A 22,887-nucleotide genomic window follows, 5' to 3' on the forward strand; every position below is an offset into this window, starting at 1 on the left:
TAGTGTACAGGTTACCCCACCCCTGAAGCCTCTTATTACTGTTTTCTGCACTAAACCCAAAGAAATCAGTAACTAGAATCCCAATGAGGCACTAAGTACTATTCTACAGTGATATACCCAATGACATTGCTACATTCTTTCATCTATCTTCATGCTTCCAAATATACAAGTGAGTTTTGTCTCTCTCCCCCTATCTAGGTTGGTTATTTTGAACTTTGTACCTCAAACCCATAAATGTTTCTTCTACTAGAAAAGAAGCACTTTTAGTGTGAAAAGATCTTTATTTTAAAATGTAAGACTATAGCAGATAAAATGTGTTACTGCCCTCAGAGGTCAAGGTTGGCAGCTTTTCTGGCATATGCTGAACTCCTCGTGAACTCCCACTAGCTTTGGTCTCAAAGACCAAATGGCCTTTCAGAGTAGCTCTAAGGTCTCATGCTTCGTCAACCCCAGTGACAGAACTAAAATGATTAGATCCCATTTAATAATTAAAATATAGCAGAATTCTAAAAGAACTAGCTCCCAAAACTGTATCCAAAACTCACTTGTCTAGTATATTAAGTACTTTGTATATTTACAACATTATAATCAATATTTTTGGACAACTACAGTATAAGAAATTTAAACTTGGGTGATAGGTTTCCTCATTATGAAATCAAGTACAGTAACATATTTTTGCTCTTCATAAATAGAAATGACCAAACATTACAAATACTTTATTTATGTTTACTGATTATATTTACAGAGAATATTCAATAACCAGAACTCACCATTTGCAATATTGTACATTAAATTATAACCCCTGCTACAAAAGCCATCTATGTTAACCCAAAGATAAAAACTATCTCTAGTTTAAATACATTAGAAATTAAAAAAAAAAAAAAAAAATTAGAAAGTGATCTTCAAGTGCCAAAAATCTAGAAGAATTCTCCAACATCCGCTCTCTTATCTCGACATTTGCTTCGAGCTTTTGTTCGAGCTTTGAAGGCTGCAGAATTATACAGATGCTGAAATGAAGGAAAGGAAAATACAAGTGAATCACTAAAGCTTAAAATATTCTTGTATTTTAACATTTTAAAATCATAACATTTTAAAATCATAAAAATGTTGTCAAATGTGTGTGTAATAGCTACGTGCCTTCATTCATTACTAGAAACAATTACAAATGATAGAATAACTTTAGAAGGTTATTTGGCAGTACATATCAAAGAGTCATAATCCAGCCCTGTATTCCCATGTAAAGATTTCATCCAAGAAGGGATTCAGATATTAATATTAAAATACCTAATCATCAATTATGTGGCTATAAAAATGACTAACTATAGTCTATAAAAATATAGTTAAGCACTTCCCACCCACTAGTATGGCTATAAAACAAAAAAAGCCAGAATAAAAAGTGTTGATAAGGATACAGAAATTGGAACTCTCATACACTACTGGTGGGAATGCAAAATGGTTCAGTCATTGTAGAAAACAGTTTGGCAGTTCCTTACAAAGTTAAACACAAAACTACCCTATGACCCAGCAACTCCACTCCTAGGTATATACCTAAAAGAACTGAGAACAGGTGCTCTAACAAAAATGTGTACACAAATGTTCACAGTAGCACTATTCACAATGGCCAAAAAGCAGAAACAAGCTAAAAGTTTATCAACTGATAAATGGATAATCACGTGGTGTATCCACACAACGGAGTGTTATTCAGCCACAAAAAGTACTAAAACACTGGGACATGCTAGAATATGGATGAACATTGGTAACATGATGCTGAATGAAAAAAGTCACACAAAAAGTCACCTTTTAGGAATCTATTTACATGAAATATCCAGAATAGGTAAATGCATGGAGACAGAAAGCATATCAGTGGTTGCCAGCAGCTTGGGGGGGTGGGGAGGGATGAGAAGGGAATGTTTAATGGATATAAGTTTCCTTTTGCAGTGATGAAAATATTTTGAAACTAAACAGAGATGACAGTTGCACAACATTGTTGAGTATACTAAATGCCCTGAATTGTACACTTCATTTTTTTAATGTTTATTTATTTTGAGAGTGAGAGAGAAAGAGAGAGAGAATGCACACATGAATAGGGAAGGGGCAGAGGGAGAGACAGAATCCCAAGCAGGCTCCACACGGTCAGCACAGAGCCTGATGCGGGGCTCAAATTCATGAAAAGCGTGAGATCATGACCTGAGCTGAAATCAAGTTAGACACTTAACCAACTGAGCCACCCAGGCGCCCCAGTGAATTCTACACTTTAAAATAGTTTATTTTAGGTTATGTGAATTTCACCTCAATAAAAACATAAAAATATAATTAAGGATTTTGGAAATGTTAAGTGAAATTACATTAATTAGTATTTAATGTTACAAACTCTCTGAGCACCTGTTTTCTCAGCTTGCAAAATGAATCTGGTACTTACTAAGTAGGCTTAGTTATCTGATACAAAAGATACTGTGTACTTATTCATAACTATAAAAAGTTAACAATAAAAGAAAACAAGAAAGGAAAATAATTTCTGTGCTAATAGGATTACAGATAAAAATTATTCATTGTAACTCCTGATACTCTAAATAAAGTGTCTACAATTTTAATACAGCTATTCTGTGTCTGAAACATCATAAAGCACTACAAGCCCATAGACTCCGCTAAATACTTATCACCTGGTAGAATCAAAGCCTCGGTCTCCTTTTCTTTGATGCATTGAGTTCTGATGAAAACAAAAACAAAACCTACCCTTTCAAAACGTGAAATCTTCATGGTTTTAAGTGTTGCAGCATCAAGCATCACTGGGGGTCCAAGTTCAAATACATTACGAAGGAATTCATTTGACTTCGGTAAAACAGAAAGGTAAATAAAATCAGGCTCATTATCAAATATCAGCTCTTTTTTACTACATAAAGTGAAATCTGATTAATAGAAGTTATGTGGAGCTTATAAATAAGTACTTGGGTCACTTATTTTCCTCTTTATGAGACTAAGTTGTTTCCAATGCCTCGAATCCAAGAAAGTTACATAAGCAAAAGTCGTCTACAAAACTTACAGATGTTCCACCAAAAAGTTGCCTACTTATCAATTCTACTTTAAAAAAAATAAATGCAGCTCTGTACCATGCTGAAAGCATCTCCATATCCAACTAACTTCAAAAGCCCATTATGTGAACTACATTCCAAAATGCTAATTTAAAAACAAACATACAGAAAAGAGGTCACTCACACTCACCTGCAAATGGTACTGCATTCCTGAACCAAGAACTTCCTTAAAGGTGTCATAGGTATGTTTTTTGACCCAGCAATCAATATACATACGTTCAGGACCAAATTTAACAGTTTCTGTTGGAAAATCCCGTTCCTAGCCAACAGAAGAACCAAAAATTTTAAGAGGAATTAAGATGGCTTCACAAGTTCCTACAGAAACACAATTTCTAAACAGACACATTTACAAGTAAACAATATGGTTTAAACTGATAACTCCGATACCTCCACCCCTGAGATGTGAACAGACTAGCAAGTATTATCCTAATATAAGGGTACAGAACTTGTCTATTTATAGTAGACTTAAAGGCACAACCAAGTTCGGATAAATACTATTGGCAAAACCATATTGTTGTGAATGTCTTTAAATTTCAGTAACACTCAACAAACGTGAAGAAAAAAATCAGGTATCTATATTGGTCTACAAATACAGGGTGAGGTGGGGAGAGAGGAGCAGGATGCTGCAAGACAAGTCAGAAGACAAGATGCCCCACATACCAGGAGTGAAACTGAGAAGAAGCGGGGGTCAACGGAAGGAAGGGAAGATAAATGGAACTGACATAACAGACCAACCAAAAAGTAGAGTACCAGCAACAAGAGGGCTCCAAGGGTCTCAGAGCAGACTTACTAAAAAAATGAGAGGTTAACAAATGGAGTTTAAGACTTCAGAGATGGAACGATTTTTCCAGAAGACAATTTCTAAAGTACAATCATGAGTGGGAAACTAGTGAATCAAGGAAATAAAGGAAATGGAAGTAAAGACCATTGAAACAAATACAGGAAAGGGCCCTCCAAATGTAGGGAGGAGTCACCCAGAACAGGGGCAGAACTTGGGATGAAAAAAAAACTGGCTGCTCCATTCTTTAATGAATCATGATTATGAAAGAGTAACTAGGAAGAGAGCAGCTGATCACCACAGGGACAGAACAAAGGAGATGGAACTTGACCACTCCAATCAGCTCCCCGACATCTACCTAGCCCCTTCCTTCTCAGCAGACACATTATATAATGTGATAGAAAAGAACATGAAATCTAGACTTAACATGGGTGTGCCACTCACTGGCTTGTCATTTTGGCAACTAATTTAACCCCTTTGGGTCTGTTCCCTTGCCTGTAAAGTGGAGCCTTCAATACCTATACCACAGAGTTATGAGAAGTGTAAGATAAAGCATGTCTGTGAAGCACAAACTGCCTGGTCTGTCACAACAACTGAAAAAACACCCAACAGGGTTCTACTATTTCAGCCTTTCTCATTTCAGAAACACTGAGACACCAGGAAAGAGCTCTGTCTAAACTCATCTGCATCATAACCTATTCCTCTCCTAAATCTCTCCGATTCAAGGCAAATCATACTCCTTACATCACACTCTCAATCTATCATCATACCCTCAAACTAAAATTATAAACTTGTATTTTAAAATGTTCCCTTCTCCACTGGTTCCTTCTCCCATAAAGGGAGCATCTAAAACACCCAGCATCTAAAACAAAACAAAACAACAAAACCCTCCCACGATCCAGTGATCAACCCTTTCCCTTTCCAGTTACAGCCACGTTTTTGAAAAGAACAGTCAAATGGGGCGCCTGGGTGGCTCAGTTGGTTAAGCGGCCGACTTCGGCTCCAGTCATGATCTCACGGTCCGTGAGTTCGAGCCCCACGTCAGGCTCTGTGCTGACAGCTCAGAGCCTGGAGCCTGTTTCAGATTCTGTGTCTCCCTCTCTCTGACCCTCCCCGTTCATGCTCTGTCTCTCTCTGTCTCAAAAATAAATAAACGTTAAAAAAAAAAAAATTTAAAAAAAGAACAGTCAAAACACAACATCTCCACTGCTTCACTTTCCAATCCCCTTCAGTCAAGCTTTCCTGACATCACTTTACTGAAGCTGCTCTTATAAAGGTCACCCACCAATGACCGAATTGACAAATCCAATGGACACTTCCTTCACTCTCTCTCTCACTTGACCTATCTGCAGCATGTGGCCCTGTTGATGGCACAGTACAATGGGTTCAAATTCCAGCTGTGCTACTTACTGTTCTTTCTGCCTTTGGTCTCCATTCTTCCTTAAAAAAATAACTGTGTTGCTTAAGTGTTATAATGGAACAGAAATAAGAAAACTTTGTATCAAGGCACCTAACGTATTAAATGCTTGCTGATTGAGACATACATGAGCTTAAAGAAAGATTTCCAGATGAAAAGAAAGGATGGACAGCAACAAGCACACCTAAAATGGAGAACTCTCCTCTACGGCAGTTTAATCAGCTTCATTTAAAAGATCCATCAAGGAAGCAGGGTCCTTCAGAGAAAGCTGGGTTCCAGTGAAAGTTAAGAAACAAGAACACTTAGCAAGGCTGTGAGGACAGACCTTTCTTCAGCAGGTACACTGAAGCAGAGCTGGAGAAGAGGGAACCCAGGCAAAGGGCAGGGGAGGAAGGGAAATCCTGAGGTGGAGAGGGGAGGGTGGAGAAGGCCTAAGGGGAGAGCACTGCAGGGAAGAATTATGAGGCAAAGAAAGGGCTTTCACTTGTAGGAGGTGCTGGGCAGGGGTGGGGGGCACATGAGAGGCCTGTTAAGGCTGGTGTGCACTGCGATCTGGCTTGTGTCTTAGGACAATCAGTGCTGCGTGCTGTGGCTGCTCAGGCCGAGGGGCTTGTCAACAGGGTCTGCTCAAATCCTGCTGAGCCTTACAATCTTTGATCCAGAAAGGATGCATCAAGACAGAAAATCTGACATCAGGTATAATCCAGAAAACATAGAACACACCATTATCTTATCTTTGGCGGTGACATTATCCAAATAGAGGAGTAGTTTGTAGTTATTCAAGAAAATGCCTTGCCTAATTTGGGGACACCACCGCACTAAAATTGTAAGATCAAAAGGATCAATTTTTAACACAGATGTCTGCTCGAGCTTGGAGGCTTTTATTTTTCAGATTCTAAAAACCAGAGTAAATATAAAATATTACTATAATGTAATTAGAGTTAGCATTAACTGAAATGCATAGATCCCTGAAGATCTCTATACTAATTTATACCCTAAGTTTTACTTGGATTAAAATGAACAAAATTCTTTTTTATATATATATATTTTTTTTTTAATTTTTTTTTTCAACGTTTATTTATTTTTGGGATAGAGAGAGACAAAGCATGAATGGGGGAGGGGCAGAGAGAGAGGGAGACACAGAATCGGAAACAGGCTCCAGGCTCTGAGCCATCAGCCCAGAGCCTGACGCGGGGCTCGAACTCCCGGACCGCGAGATCGTGACCTGGCTGAAGTCGGATGCTTAACCGACTGCGCCACCCAGGCGCCCCAAAATGAACAATTCTTAAGCAGGCTATGCATGAGAATCACTGGAATATTTCAAAACTGGACCTGAATGGGATCTTAGCATCTTTATTTTTTTTAATTACCATTCTAAATTTTCATATACACGCCAGGTTGAAGACTCTGGTGACACACTTATTCTTAAATGAGCTGCCCTATTGGATAGTAAGAACCTGAGATATTTATCCTTTATGTGCAAGAAATATTTCTTACCTGGTCAAACCAAAAAAAAAAAGGAATAAAAGAAAATGTTAATGACTTTGGTATTCTCCACAGTAAAACTGCCCTTAACCTGCAGTTCCTCTTAACTGTGCCTTCTATTCGAATCCCTGAAGGTTTCTAAATCAATTTATTTGCCAGGTAGATTGAAACAGGTTAGAAGACTGTAAAAGGTACTCAAGTATCGGATGATTTTAAAACATTACTTAAATGCTGGGTTTTGTTATTTTAGCACCTAGGCTTCCTAGGGAGAATACAAAGGTCTTTGCTTAAAAGTACTGACAGGTAGACAATAATTCACTATTCACAGAGAACACTGTACTAAATATGTATGTGCTAAGCACCACTGTTTAAATGATGACAAGTACAACAAAGGGAAATACACTGTGTATTTTTTAAACTAAGAAAAAAGTACCTTTATGCATCAAAATGAAATTTGCCTTTGTTTAAAAAAAATATGTATGTTGTTAAAAATACCCTCCAGGCTTAAAATGAGGAAACTATTTTGATCAAAGGTGAAGTTCAACCAACAAAATGACCCAACTGCCAAGTTTAGCCTAAAACGATCTCATTCAAAATGAGTAGGCATTGTAGCATTGAGAGACCTACCTCCACTGCCCTCAGGATGTCTCTGAACACGGACCGCTGCTTTCTCTTGTCCACTTTGGCACGGTGCTTGTTTCCATCTGTAGCCAAAGCCCTAAGCATCTGAGTCAAAGAATCCATGTCTTCATAAAAAAAGTCCTGGTCAGGAAAAACAATTTTAGTTTGTTATTGGGTTCCTTTCCCCCGCCGCCACCACCCCAACCTTTCCTAGCGCTAACAAAGAACAGTCCGCTTTGGAAATCACCCAGCAGTGGTAAAAGGAGCATCACACATTTCAGAGCTCTTTAGAGATCTTGGCACACAGGCACACGTTCACACATTTATAGCATCATGTGAAAATTTTAATCCAGAAATGGGGACTACAAGATGATACACTACCACTAACCAATTAACATTCCCCTCCCAACTATATCCAGATACAGTCAACAAATACTTATTGTGTTCCTACCGTATTCAAGATATTCCTGGGATTTCAAAGTTCAGTGGAAGTCAGATACCACAAATATCAACACAGCTTCTATCCTTTGGCTCTTCAGTCCCCAAAGCACACAATCCCAGAATTCCAAATATTCTTATTCCCAAAGTACAAGCGATCAGTAACGCTTAAAACACCTAATTTCTTATTTACTCTTCATTTTTCAAATAAGCAAGCATTTAACTCAGGTGTACACTTCATGTACTTAAGTTACTCAAGCTAAGAAGATATTTTAATCCCTTCTGAAGAAAAGCCACAAAATGTATTACTATTTGCTACTGTCCTGATTTGACTGTGAGTTTCCTTGTTATAGTTTAACAATGGCTATACTTTTAAGAAGTATCTTTGAGTGTTTTTATTCCCTATGTACATTTTATAAACACATTAAAAAAAATGATTCAAAGTTATTTAGCTGACCAAAATTAGAGCAGACACTTAGAGAAGCCAGAAAGTAAACAATCTCCAGTTCCACTTATTAATGGCTGTTTAATATTTTTTGCATTAGCTATAATAATCATTTAACTTATTCTATTAAAATAAGTAGATCTTATTCTGGATATTCTTCAAATTGTACATATAATTGTTTAAGCTTAAAAAGCATAAATGCAATTTCTTTTAAAGTCTAAAATTAAAAAGATTATTAAACTGGTAGAAATTTTATTATTTAAAATTTATTATTACTGGTGGAAAATTACAACTGATACCCCAACTTTTCAGTACATATTTTCTTATTGTCAATATTTTAGAGATTGTGTATTAACTATTTCAACAAGTTTTCTTCAAATGTTCCAAATCAACCTCCTATGTCTGAGTAACTGGAACAATACCTTAAGATTTGCATCTAGAAAATCTACTACCAAAGCTGATGAGGTTTTATTAAAACAGATGAAAGTCATGTTTATCTCTATGTATATAAATTCCAATGAATGTGATGCTTTCATAAAGTTTTACTTGTAGAAACAAGTACATTTCAGACACTGGAAGTTTCCTACTCATTTCACTGGCTACTCATTCTGTTATAGTATTCTCAAAGAAAAATGTATGGAAAATCTTACAATACATATAGGAAAATAAATGAAATTAAGAAAACTCTAGATATTAACTTAACTTGTTTTAAGAACTGAGAACCACTACTAGTCTGACCCACCGGGGACATTCAGCTATGTCCAGGGACATTTTTGGTTGTCATACCTGAGGAAGGAGCAGTTGCTATGGGCATCTAATGAGTAGAGGCCAGAGATGTTGCTAAACATCCTAAAATGCACAGGACCGCACCTGCACCCTCTTCCCAACAGAAAATTACACAGCCCAACCTACCAACCATACAGACGTTAAGAAATCCCACTGTAATTGATCTCTGCAACCGATAAAACTCAATCTAGTTACGGTATCAATCACTGAGTTCAATATAGTACTAACTTGGAAAAAACAAATGTTAAATATTGTAGGGAAATGTCTCCGAAACATTTGGGCATTAAAAAGAAAGAAAATATAGAACAAAAACAGTCCATAAATAGCATCCGAAAGCCAACTTATTGGGGCTTAGGATAACTATATAGTAAACTATATATCCAGGGACAAATGAAAATTGGGACTCTTGGGGTACAAATAAACACTTTAACTCCTATCAAATATAAAAAGAAAATAGCAGAATCATGATCACACAAGGGTGTGTGTCTGTTTCTCTCCTGAAGCACTTCCTTTGTCAGGTTAAGCAGGGTATAAAAATGGGAGAATCAAGGAAGGTCTATGCTATATTTTGGTATGTCTTCCAAGGTCAGCATGTTATTTGGCTCCCAAGAACTGTAACTCTGCCTAGTGAACAGTCTTGGTGTTATTGTAAGTTATTCTAGAGAGCTCCTAAAAGGCCACTACTAGACCACTGCCAGAGAGGGGAAGTAATACTCAGTTTAATCAAGAGTTAACAGTAATAGCTACCACTTATACTGTACCTGTCGTGTTCGCAACAACCTTATGAGGTAATTACTATTTTATTCTGCATTTTAAAGATACTGATACTGAGGCATAGAGAAGTTGCCCAAATTATCCAACTAGTAAGGGTAGAAAAGAGATTTGAACCTGGGAGTGTGGCTCCAGAGCACACACCTACCTATGTGGTTACAGAGCAAATATGCATAATAAACTAGAGAGAGAGCTCTCACAATTTCTAATTCCCCATGGAAACTTACATTAGCAAAGGCTCTGAATATTTCCATGCCATGCAAAGCTACTAAAACCACAATTTAAATCAGCCTATGTATTCATCAACACTTGGTTTAATTTTTTGAACGCCCTACATCTACTCCTACCCAATACCACAAACTCACTTTCAAAAAGCTTACTTAACAAAAATAGCAAACAAAACACTAGGTTCTATTCTGTAACTCAGTTCATTTTTGTCCTTAGATAGGGACTTATCCAAACATGTTTAATCTGACCTGAGTTCTAGCTCTATCTCCTACAATTTATCAAACCCGGAGAACAAAGAAGATATGTGAGTAATAATAAATGTATGTTTACACAATTATTTTTAAAAATCCAACATGAATAATTTAAATTGTAATATTACTTTACTTTTAAGAAACACTTCAAAGGAAAAAGCAAAGAAATTACCATTTATAGCCAGTAGAGTAAAAGAAAATTAAAAAACTGGGACATCTGGCTTCTATGCCTTGAGGTTAAGGAGCCATTAAGTAGCTCAATAAAATTAAATTGATTGCTAAGCTTGAGTCCAATTTCTCCTAAGTACATTCGTTCGCTGACAGCATTAATAGCTTCTTTCCATTCTACCTGCTAGCTTTCAAAAAAAAAAAAAAGGCGGGGGAGGTTAGAGGAAGCCTAACAAAGACACTTCCTAGATAGAAGTTTTAAGAGCCTAAAACATTGTTTTGGGTTTTTTTCCAGTTTATTTTTATTTATTTTTTGAGAGAGAGAGAGAAAGAAAGCAAGTGGGGGAGAGGCAGAGAGAGAAAGACAGAATCTAAAGCAGGCTCCGCAATGTCCGTGCAGAGCCCGATGCAGGGCTCAAACACACAAACCATGAGTGCAAGATCCGAACTGAAGTCAAGGTTAGATGCTTAACCAATTGAGCTACCCAGGCGCTCCAAGCCTAAACATTATTTTTAAACCTAGGACTAGAATGAAATGTGAAGAACAAAGGCGACAGAGATATTATTAATCCTATTTGGAATTATTCACTATTAAATAACACATTTAATTCCAGAAAAGGTTTCATTCCAGAAGTATAGTTGTTGTCTTTACATTAAAGAGCACCTAGTAAGTAACCAAAGGTTCACAACAGGGGATACAAACTAGGGTGCCAAACATCCCAGTTAGCCAGAGATGAGAGGTTTCCTGGAACACAGGGCTGTTAACGCTAACCTTAGAACAGTTATCAGGCAATCCAGTAAAGCTGGTCACCTATCACAAAATACTTTTGAGAGCCAAATTGAGTAACAACATGACAAGCACACAGTGGATGGGGAACTACAAAGCACATGTCCCAGTCTAAAGGTCCATGCTTGTTTCCAGCTTTGGCTTAGAGAAGTTAAACAACAATGATTAAATTTATCTGATCCCAAAGCTATGTTGACTTAGTATTTCATCCACTTGTCTGACATTTATGATAAGGCATCCATGCCTGAATCACCTGAATGTGTCCTGTGCCTGAGAAATCCAAGCAGTTCCAAACAGATTGTAGTAAACAACTTTCTCCATGGTAAAAGTGCCCCTCAACTTGAGTTCTATAGACAGCAAGGGTAATTGCAATAACGCTCAAATGTTGCTCTACCAACCCCTACTGGTTTATGCTCTTAAAACTTTTATCATCACTGCCAAGAAGCAGGGCAATCACTTGGTTTTCAAGCTGGCTATACTCCGAAGTTATCATCTAACTCTTAATTATGAAGATAATGATAGAATCACAGTCCTTGTGATATAATCTTTTTTTCTCTATTCATCAAATACTTACACTCTCCATCCCTCTGGCCAATTCAAACATAAGTGCCAAAGATTCACCAGCAGCTATTCTCATGTTTACGTCATCAGAAGACAGGAGGCTTGGAAGTTTATGGAAATGCCTAAAAAACAGTTAGTCATTACTATGTGAACACAGCCAATCATGTCAATGTAGGTTTTCATAAAATATGAAACAAAGAATACATACATCTCAAGTTTTTTCTTCACTTCACTGATCGGGCATATGGTCAATAATAAAGTCCATGCGAGAAGCGAGCTGATGTGAAGCACTGTATTAGGGGTGCTGCAAATAACATTAGTGTCTTTCTCTTTGAGGTAGGACTTGGTGAAGACATTTTCCAAACATTCCAGAGTTGAATACAGCTCCTAATGCATAAGAACATTAAATAAGGTAACCATCTTAAATTTGAAACAAGCGAATAACTGGGTCAAAGGTTTTCTACTTACAGTAATGTCATCTGTAGCAATAAAACAGCAAACACCAAAGCAAGTTGCACACTAAAAAAAAAAGTAAATATAGACATTAATGTTTTTAATTTTACTATTTCTGTATCTTCCTGCTTTTATAATTCAATGTGAAAATGTTCTTAACTACATGACTATAATGTTCCCAAGCAGAGTATAAAAAGAGAGAATATAGAATCAAGAGTTAAGGGAAGTGGATTTCAGCTCAAACTATGCTACCAAACTGAGAGTATGGTTAAGTTCTTCTCTTTCTCTCAGTTCTTCCATTAATCCAGCAGATAGTTTTCAAACTTCCAACTCCAACTCAAAGAAAGAGATGAAGTTTGCACATTGGAGATTAAGAAGTCTACTCTACTAAAAACGTTTAAAACACATTAAGTTTGTTACAAGGCTTTTAAAACCATTTATGTTCATTTGTTTTTACGTAGACTCTACTATGAAAACTTCCAAAAGAGATCATTTTTCCAGAAATAAGCACAGTAGGAGCAGAAATCTCCTCCAGTTTAATAACTCCCCTTGAACTTCCACTTAAAGAAGGATCTCATTAATCCAGATCCCATTGTTTTCCAAGTATACTGAAAAGCGGTCAGGAATCCTGTAACTGCCTTTTGTTAGGGGGGAAAAAGGAACGATATAGGAGTACAAAGGTAAAGTTACTTAATAAAATGGACTTGGAAGACAAAACATATGCAACCATGTGCTTATAGCATAAATGGGAGCCATTAATTTTCAGAACACTGCTCTAACAGATCATATGAAAACAATTTATGACTTGTGACATTTTATTATCGTCCACTTCCCTTTTCTCCACGTTTTCATTAAAATTCTCATGTTGTTCCAAGTGCCACTAAAGCGTTAAGTCTTTAAAGTCACCATTCGCACACCCAGGTTTCAGTTAGTTTGGATCTGGTAGCATAAGGACACTTGTGGCATTAATCTGCTTTGTGTCACTATTTTATTTTCATTATTTCACCCTGGTAAAAATTGGACATTGCTAAAGTTAAAAAGTAATCTAGGTATTATTCTCAGTAACAAAAACTTTCAAACTGTAATCCCTTGTCCTGAGCAAGCAGCACACGCCATGCCCCATCTCTCCTTTCGCTGCCTCAAGAGAAAAAAGGTGTATTAACAATTAGAACTGCCTACATCCCTCTGCTAATATAAGAATTGTCAAGGAATTTTTTAATTCACGGCAAGCATCAAGCATATTTTTAAAAAAAATGACAACAAACTCACGCATGATGAAAATTAAGACATCGCTACAAGTACCCACCTAACAGGGTTTTCTGTCAAACATTTCAAAAACACCTCTCCAGTCCTGCATGATTTAAAAGTTGCATGAAACTACCCAAAAAGGGGGCAAAGAATGTCAACAGCATAAGCCGATATAGCCATTTTGGGATCACTAAATGCTAGAGAGCAGAGATTCCTAGGAAGTCACCAAAATTCTATTTCTTTGCCTCTGGGGGAAACAGCCTCACTATACCCGGCTTCCATACAGCTGGTAGACCAAGGAACTGGCCGCTAAAGGGATATGCTCTGGCCTGAGCATATATCCTCTTTTTCCCCTTCCAGCTACCATAGCTGCCATATGGAGGACCTAAAGGTGGGGCAGAGCCACAGGGTGGATAACCAGGGTCTCTGACTACTTACTTACACAGTGACATGAGCAAGAAATAAACTTTTATTGGGGCGCCTGGGTGGCGCAGTCGGTTAAGCGTCCGACTTCAACCAGGTCATGATCTCACGGTCCGTGAGTTCGAGCCCCGCGTCGGGCTCTGGGCTGATGGCTCAGAGCCTGGAGCCTGTTTCCGATTCTGTGTCTCCCTCTCTCTCTGCCCCTCGCCCGTTCATGCTCTGTCTCTCTCTGCCCCAAAAATAAATAAACGTTGAAAAAAAAAATTAAAAAAAAAAAAAAAAAAGAAAGAAACTTTTATTAAGCCACCAAGATTTCAGGGTTTATCTGATATAAAGATCAATGTGAATTACTTTAAGTAATATTAAAGAGAAAGCTTGAAAACTCACTCTTAAAAGTATTAAAAACTTGAACTGGTTCTCTTGTTAGGAAAACAGCTTAAGATTCAAATCTATTAAGATTAAATTCTTATGATGCATTAAGATTCTTAAGATCCATTAAGATCCAAATCTACTTTCTTTTTTTTTTTTTTTAAATTTTTTTTTTTTCAACGTTTATTTATTTTTGGGACAGAGAGAGACAGAGCACGAACGGGGGAGGGGCAGAGAAAGAGGAAGACACAGAATCGGAAACAGGCTCCAGGCTCTGAGCCATCAGCCCAGAGCCTGACGCGGGGCTCGAACTCACGGACCGCGAGATCGTGACCTGGCTGAAGTCAGACGCTTACCCGACTGCGCCACCCAGGCCCCCCCAAATCTACTTTCTAAACTCAGAAAGATGTTTGTGATAATCACTTACGCATACCAAAAACAAACAAAAAAACAATTTAAAGTCAACTGTTATAAGTGATAAATTTCAAACAATTAGAGAATGAAAGTTTTTCAAACCCGAAAACTAGATGAGGATCTCACAAGTTACAGATTCCTACATCAACCCAAATCCACCCATGGAAATAGAGCATTCAGCTTTTCACAAGGACTTGTCGGCCACACCAAGCCAATTTTTTTTAACACCTATTACATTTCTTAAGAGTAAAATATAACCACCCAATAAACACTGTTAGATCACTTCTTTAAGTTCCAACCAAAAGAATTTTTTTTAATGTTTTATTATTTAATGTTTTATTCTTGAGACAGAGCACAAGCAAGAGCAGGGGAGGGATAGAGAGAGAGGGGAACAGAAGAATCGAAGCAGGCTCTGCACTGACAGCAGCCAGCCCGATGTGGGGCTCAAACCCAAGTCGAGGTCAGACACTCAACAAACTAAGCCATGCAGGCACCCCTCAAAATTACTCTTCAATCATCCTAAGTAACTCAAATATAGTATTCCCTATTAGTGTATGACCTTCAATTTCAAAGGTGTAGAAATCTATCTGGGCTATTCTATGGCATCAAAGAAAATTTAAGAAAACAATTGTTATGCTAAGTCTGTTCACTCAAACTAAAAGACAAATGAAAATAAAATGTTAATTACAAACCTGCTAGTTTAAAAAGTCTAACTTTCCTAGATCATTCATCAGAGTAACTGGCTGTCACGCCTAGATAAATTTATAAACTAAAAAATCACATACTTACAGTTTGCCTAGCCTGGATACTAGCTGTTCCATCACAAATTATTTTCTTTAGGACTGGTCCAAGAGTTTTCAAAACTTCTTCACTTTCGATCCCAGGGCCCAACTGAATACACAGAACAGATGCTAGTGCTGCAGCCGCACGCTGCTCATCACTCTTACCTACAGAAAAAACAACGGTGCAACCGTGAAAAAAATTACTTTGAGAAGACTAACTTATTAAGATAGCCATTTCCCAAATCTGTACAATTCCAAAATATCATCTACCATTTACAAAACCCATAGTACGTTCCAAGTTTTGACCTGAGCAGCACCCTAGTGAGCTCAAACTCTGGGAACAGACCTCACTCAAATCCTAGATCCACCACTTACTAGCCAAATGACTTATTCTCAAAACATACTTCGTCAGCAGTAAAATGGAGATCAATACCTATCTTAAGCAAGTACTATAACAAAACATGTTGTTTTACAAAATAACGTGTTTCAGCTGATTTGACCTTCCAAACCTTTCATGTACTCACAGAACTGTGCTCAGGTAGCCTCTGCATTAATCTCTGAGGCATTTCAGATGTACACAGCCCGTGAGAAAGCCTTAACCTTCAGGGTCCCCCCCGCCCCATCCCAATTTTTTGAAAATAAACAAGGGATTAAAACCATACAAAAACTACAGACACCAAAGGGTTTGGGCAGATTTTACATGCAAATTACTACCTGACAAACAAAAAAATTATAAAATAAGCAGACTAGAATGGAATTTTTAGAAGTCATCTAATCCAACTGTCATTATAAGAAAACAGTTTCAATGTAAACACTTCTATAAAAGCCTTTGTAACATCTCAGAAAAGTGGGCTCTGCTATCAACTATACCACTAAGAAGTTATATAACCTTAGACCAATCTCCCATTTCCTAGGCCTTTTATTCTGTACAATGAGAGAGGTGGAATGGATGAAAGGTTTCCAAATACCCAATCATTGACAAAGCTTTCACGTAAGGTAAAATGAGAAAAACAAAGACATAAAGCTAATAAAGCTCACTCAATTTAAAAGAGCATGTGGGCTTCCCACATTCTGGTGCTAAAAATATTTTGTTAACAAAGAGATAATGATGGAGAGTCATTATCCTCACAATGTCCTCACTTGGCAAAATAATTAAGCTGGCAGCCCCAAGTCTTTTTAATTTTGGTGGTTCCTAAAGCTGAAGTCTGGTGATACTAGATTTAATCTTTAATGTCTTTCTTCATTCTTAAAAGTTCTAGGATTACAACAATATGAATTCCAGAATCTCTACTACAAAGTTCTGGAATTCAAATATCCCAAGGAATATCCTGAAAATGATGTCATCTGCAGGTATGACTGATGTTTTAAGTGCATGCAAGGGAAAATGAGCTACGTGATTATAATACTTTTTTAATTTCAGAAAGATGAAGTGGGATGGTTTTTTTAATAATGGCTTTTGTTGACATCTGACACAAGCTTTCAAGGCTTTCTTCTTTGAGAATGGCAATCACTTCTTGCAATACAAAAAAAGGATGACAACCACCACAATCCTACTGTTAAGCTGCCTATTACATAAATAAAAACAAAGTTTCTAACAAGTCTCATTTTGAATTTGAATAAGCATAGTGTGTATTCCTTGACACCTAAAGTTAAAAGAGTGAGCCAGTTTTCTATTTCCATTAACGAAGGTTACTGCCAAGAGGTGGCAAATTCCTTTTTAGTTCTGTGACTCTGACTCAAAAATAAGGACAGTACCTTTTTTCAGGCAGCGTTCAATGCTGTCAGTCAAAGTCATTCTTCTTTCCAGAATAAATTCATAAAGCATTTTTGAAGCCAGTGCATTTTTAATACCTTCAAGAGCTGCCTGCCTGGTCTTCGCACTATTTAAAACAAAATCAAAGATCCAGCTGGAGTGTACCATAGGTCAATGACTTACAAAAACTCCACTAGTCCCCTCTACATTTCTATTGACAGATTTGTAAATAATTTTCTTATGTAATTGTCATCAAGCTCTAACCATTTTTCAATAATTTAATTTTCATGTACAATTCATCTTATTACACAAAGATTTTAAGCTGCTTTATATAACGTTTTTCTGCTTAGTCATCTAATAACCACAAGTTTAAATGACCATATAATATTTTATTGTTTCAATGTGCAAGACATGTTCTCTTGTAGTACATATTTAAGTAAAGTCACACTTTTTTTTTCTTTTAACACTTTTATTACAAAAGTCTAGAGTTCATGTTTGCATCTCCAGGGCTTTTTAATTCTGTGTGTTGTAAGTCAGCTTTAGAACTACCATGAAATAAGAAAATTTAGCTTTGCTATTTTTCATGTAGCAACAAAATTAGTGGACAAGAGGCTTAAAGCCGGGTTTAGCTGTTCTTTCAAGCTGAAAAGTAACTGTTAATCCAATGAATCCATTTCAATTATAATCAAATACAGTTATGTGCTATTATGCTAGTATAATGGCTAATCCGAGTCCATCTAAAGTCTACTGGTATGTTCCTATCCACATTAGAAGTCCAAAGGAACAAAAAACATTAAAACATCCAAAGTAAACAAATCAAGATCAGAGAAGTTCAGAGAAGTGCATACAATATACATGGTGGCTGGCCAGAATCCCTGACATAGAATGAACAGAGTTTCTAGTAGTTCCTACCTCTTATCCAGGGTCAGGTCAATGAATCCCTTCAATTTGTACTCTAAGTCTTCTTGAGTTCCTTCCTCATCAAGGACTTCTGGTCCTAAGAAATAATATAAACTAACCATTGTAATTTAAGTTTAAAAAAAAAAAAAAAAGCAGATGGGGAACAGTGATAGTATGCTTTAGCTATAAGAATTCTTCCACCTAATGGGGCGCCTGGGTGGCTCAGTCGGTTAAGCGTCCGACTTCAACTCAGGTCACGATCTCGCGGTCCGTGAGTTCGAGTCCCGCATCGGGCTCTGGGCTGATGGCTCAGAGCCTGGAGCCTGCTTCTGATTCTGTGTCTCCCTCTCTCTCTGCCCCTCCCCCATTCATGCTCTGTCTCTCTCTGTCTCAAAAATAAATAAACGTTAAAAAAAAAATTAAAAAAAAAAAAAAAGAATTCTTCCACCTAAAACATCCTTTATCTGAAGTTTCAAATTTAAATTTAAAACTCATACCATCTTCAGCAAAGCTGGAAGGATCGCTGTAACCACTGCAATGGCTCATTGTTTCAATCGATGCATCCTCATCACTAAAAGGTTGAACATTTCGATGCTGGCCACCTATTAGGTAAGAGGGTCAAAGGAGATGATTGTGTTTGCCATATACACAAATATTTAAGTTGGGAATTTTAAAATTTACTTAGGAAAAATCCATTAATAAAAACCCAACCTTACTTAGGTGAAGAGATGATTATACTACAAAAAACATACTAAAATATTCCTAAAATAAGTCAATTCATCTGTTTTTCAGACCACCAACTGTTTACATCAATTTCAGAAATGTCAAAAACTGGTATTATGGACGAAAAAACTATTTCTAAACATGACATTAAATCATGAAGACGATGAAAATAGATCCAGAAAGAGTATGAGATCATAGATCATAAGAGTAAGAAAAGTGTATTTTTCAAGGAGAATGACTGAGCTTAGTGAACAAATATGACAGTAAACAAACAGGGTAAATGGATTAATTTTTAGGTTACCTGCCACATGAGGAAGAATTAAGACATTAAGGGATGGTAGTTTTAAAGAAAACGAGTTAAGAGGGGAAAACAGAAGTAAAATAGAAATTTTGATATTTAATATAAAAGCCTGTTATAATAGTTCACCTCTAAATAAAGGTTAACATATCCAACACTTTAAAAACATCAGGGCTGTTACTAGAAAAATCTTTTTTAAAACTATGATCTCTCCTCAAATTAACTTAAAAAAAAATAAATCCATAGTTAAGTGGGTTTTTTTTGGCAGGAATTTGATATTAATAAAAGTACTGCCCAATCATGAATTACACTGAGCAGTGAATCAAACTACATCCCAAATTCTGCCCCCAAAATGACTCTAAGTCACCTGATTTCTTTGAGCCCAAGTTCCTTTATCAGTAAAATCAAAGACTGCACCAAACATCACCAGGTGCGTATGTTCAAGAAATGTACCACCTTAAGAAAAGTTGTTGTTGTTGTTTAAATCCTCTCTGACTAAAACTGCTAACTAAATTTAGGGTGTTTTCTAGAGTTTTTTTTTAACCAGAACAGAGATTTGCCTGATTTTTAAATCAATATAAGGTGGCAAGCGGCCTTCAAATTTGCTTGCTATCCCAAAGAAATAAACTTTGCCAATCAAAGTAGGAAAGCATAAAGAATAAGCAGTGAAGCCAAGATACCACAACATATTAATCAGAGTCCTTACGGCAGGAATAAACAAACACATAAACAAGGATCTATGACATCATTCTCTATTTCTGGATCTATCTTCATTGTCTTCATGATGTGAAGTCATGGCTATGGTTGAGAGTCATCTGAATAATACTAACATTTATTCAACAATTCGTATCTTTTTCCTTTTCATATTCAGTCTATTTCTAAACTGCCAAGAAACATATTCCTATACAACATTTACCCCACTTTCTCTAAGTTTCAATCAGTTTCCAAGACTCCAGGGAAAGAGAAGTTAAACAAAGAAAAACCAAGAAAAAGAACCGTGTATGAATGCCTGATATCTAGATCAAACTCACCCACCTTGTGTTCCCAAGTGATTTTAATTAAGTAGCGCTCTAGACACATATAGTCCTTATTTCTTAGGGGGCTTACTTACAAGGTTTTGTTCTTTCACCAAAAAAAAATGCTCTCTTCAAATTAAGTGCTATAACAGGTATGCATACTTGTCAATTTTATCAGCTTCCTAGAACTTTGCATGAACTTAGAAAGAATTTAAATGGACAACCAATTAAAGTGATAGAAAAGTTATCTTTTAGTTGTACATGTTAAAATCTCATCTGAATCCCATCTCTTCTAGGTGTCATTTAAAAATACCAATAAGTAAGTGGCTTATAAATTAGTACAAGTTTGCGACAACTTTCTATCTCTTCTATTCGATTATTATTTATTCACTTGAGTAATACATTCACATGGTATCAAATTAAGGTTTTAAAAAAGTAAATCTCACCTGCATACTCCATTTATCAGAGGTGAGCACAGTTAACAAGTTCTAGAGTAAATTTCCAAAGACACTCAAAGCCTGTACAGTTTTATAAACTAATCAAAGAATTATTTTCCACTTAAACATGCTAAAATTCAATGTTTAAATATACTTTTTTTTTTTCTGAAAATAATCATGCTGATTAAAGATCAGGAAAGAGCCTAGAGGTAAAATTTGAAAGGCAATCCCCCACTGCCACTTGAGGTTATTCTGTTAGTACCAGGGAGAAAGGAAGCTTAGACAGGAAGTTTCACAGGGAATAAAAGGTTTGTTTACGATTCAAGGAAGCCATTAGTAACATCGTTACAAATTTTAAATGACTTTGGCTTGCAGCTCTGCACCATTTATTCCATCAACAAAAGGCAAGCTTAAAGGAGAATAAAATAAGGGCCTTCCAGACAGAATTCAGATTTACTTCAGAGGAGGAAAAGGTTAACAACAGAAGAGTACAGAGGTATCGTATCCTCAACTGACACAGAGCAATCATATGCCACACCAAACTAATTTTGTACTTTACATCTTGATCAAAAATGAGTTTCACGAATATCGAAGGGATACAATCAAAATAAAGAGCGATATGAAGAAAAAAATTGCACTTATAACAATCCATTCCTATTGTCAATTATTAAATGTTTAATACACGAACACGAGTTTTCGTGCTGCTATAAATCCTATATGAAAGCGCTTTAAATGCTAGTTTCCAATCCTTCTTGTTAACAAGAAAATTGGGCTAGTCACTAATGAACAAAGGCATATCATTCTGTGGGTCGGATTTGCAACTCTGTTGACAAATACATAACGGCTGGTAGTTCCGATGGGATAATGTCTGAGAATATTCCAGTATTTAACTTCAAAATCTCCATCAAAAAATTGACTTCACCCAGTTTAACTTAATACTCGACTTGAGTTCAGTGGTGTCTCGTAGGACTTTCCGCTTTGAAGTCCTTTATTTTTACCCCTATAGTTAGTAGCACAGAATCATTAATTCATTGAAGCATCTACCCATTCAGGAAAAGCTTCAACTATGCTGTGAGAACACAAAAACCTAAACTTTTGGCCAACTGCAATCAGAGCTCCTCGCCACCCCGCCGATTCCGGCCTCAGAGCACAGAACCTATAGAACGCAGCACAAAGGACAACGCGACTTCTGCCCCGGGGAGGAGGTCGCCTGGACCCTCTGGCCACAAGAGGAGGAGGGGGCTCGGGATTTCTGCAGGTGCCAGTCAGGGGTAAGAATAGAGCCTAGGCTGGGACAGTGGCCCCAAGCCTCCTACGCCTGCGCCCAGCCAGATGGGACACGCGGGATGCCCAGGAAGGCAGCGGAACGGGATGCCACACGTGCGCCTCTGCGTCACGTCGGCCCCACAACTCAGGGTCCAGGCCTCGTGACGCAAGAACCCGGCCAAACCGGCCGGACTTTTAGCATTCCCGAGAACTCCATGTTGGAGTCGGGGGGTCAAAGACGACCACAGACAGCCCAGACGCAAATCCTAACTCGGCCCCACCCTCCGTCAGGGCGAGCTCTGAAGAGCAAGCACCAGCTTCTGAAAACAGTGCCTCTCCCGCCCAGCAACCCTTCACCCCGGACTCCGACCCAATCTCAGACCCTAGGACCTATTCGCCCCCTCCCCGCCCCCACGGCCGGTGCCTGAGTTCGGCTCGAAAGCCAGATCCAAATCGCGCGAGGTACTGTCGCCAGGGCACGGTGGGAATTGTAGTTCGCCAGCCAACTAAAGCGCCCAGCCAACACAAATGTCTAAAGGGAAGGAACTACAAATCCCAGGCTGCCCGAGGTTAAGAGACTCGCTAGTCCGGCCGGCAACTGGGATGCCGGCGACGGGGATACCCCCTTACCTGCTGTCGCCGCCGTCGCTGCAGCTGCCCCTGAGCCGCTGCCACCACTGCCACCGCGGTGGGGAGTATTCCGCTTCTTATTCTTCGGCATCGTGGGACGCCCGGTGCCGCCTAAACTCAGGGCTTAGCAAAGATCAGCCGATGGAGCTGCACTTTTTACTCGTGCGTCTGTGCGGAGGGCGGCTAAGAGGCGAGTCTTCAGCTAACAACAGAGGCGAGAAGCGGCGGGGGTAAGAGTGGGCGGTGGCAGCAGCAGAAATCCCGGTGAAGAGCTGTGATCGGAAACGATACATGTTTCTCTCTAGCGCGGGAGCTAAGGCGGGGCGGGCTGGGCCACGACGCCTTAAGTA

The 22,887-nt window shown here is 37.9% G+C and overlaps 1 protein-coding gene across 2 annotated transcripts; it reads right to left on the minus strand.

Moving 5' to 3' along the window:
• Window positions 1-689: 689 nt before the first annotated feature.
• IFRD1 (interferon related developmental regulator 1) lies at window positions 690-22,883 on the minus strand. 2 transcript variants are annotated; one of them, XM_040472209.1, is made up of 12 exons: window positions 22,538-22,883; window positions 18,665-18,769; window positions 18,180-18,264; window positions 17,270-17,394; window positions 15,522-15,679; window positions 12,294-12,344; window positions 12,034-12,212; window positions 11,839-11,947; window positions 7,397-7,531; window positions 3,220-3,348; window positions 2,734-2,829; window positions 690-1,007 (listed from the first exon to the last, which is right to left on the minus strand). In XM_040472209.1, exons 1-12 carry the CDS (start codon window positions 22,626-22,628, stop codon window positions 918-920), a joined length of 1,353 nt encoding a protein of 450 aa, XP_040328143.1. In that variant the 5' UTR covers window positions 22,629-22,883; the 3' UTR covers window positions 690-917. The 2 variants fall into 2 exon arrangements, with proteins under 2 accessions (XP_040328143.1, XP_040328144.1); XM_040472210.1 differs by lacking the exon at window positions 22,538-22,883 and adding an exon at window positions 21,640-21,661.
• Window positions 22,884-22,887: the final 4 nt, after the last annotated feature.

Source organism: Herpailurus yagouaroundi, unplaced genomic scaffold (genome assembly GCF_014898765.1).
Source record: "Herpailurus yagouaroundi ecotype Mexico unplaced genomic scaffold, PumYag 100, whole genome shotgun sequence".
NCBI classification, from domain to species: Eukaryota; Metazoa; Chordata; class Mammalia; order Carnivora; family Felidae; genus Herpailurus; species Herpailurus yagouaroundi.

Excerpts from the sequence above, each read along its gene's own strand:
- IFRD1 (XM_040472209.1), bottom strand. The coding sequence starts at position 22,628 with ATGCCGAAGAATAAGAAGCGGAATACTCCCCACCGCGGTGGCAGTGGT. Across the intron at positions 11,948-12,033 it reads GTGAAGAAAAAACTTGAGAT|GCATTTCCATAAACTTCCAA; the intron begins GTATGTATTCTT and ends ACTGTTTTTTAG. Across the intron at positions 1,008-2,733 it reads AGATTTCACGTTTTGAAAGG|CATCTGTATAATTCTGCAGC; the intron begins GTAGGTTTTGTT and ends CCTTCATTTCAG.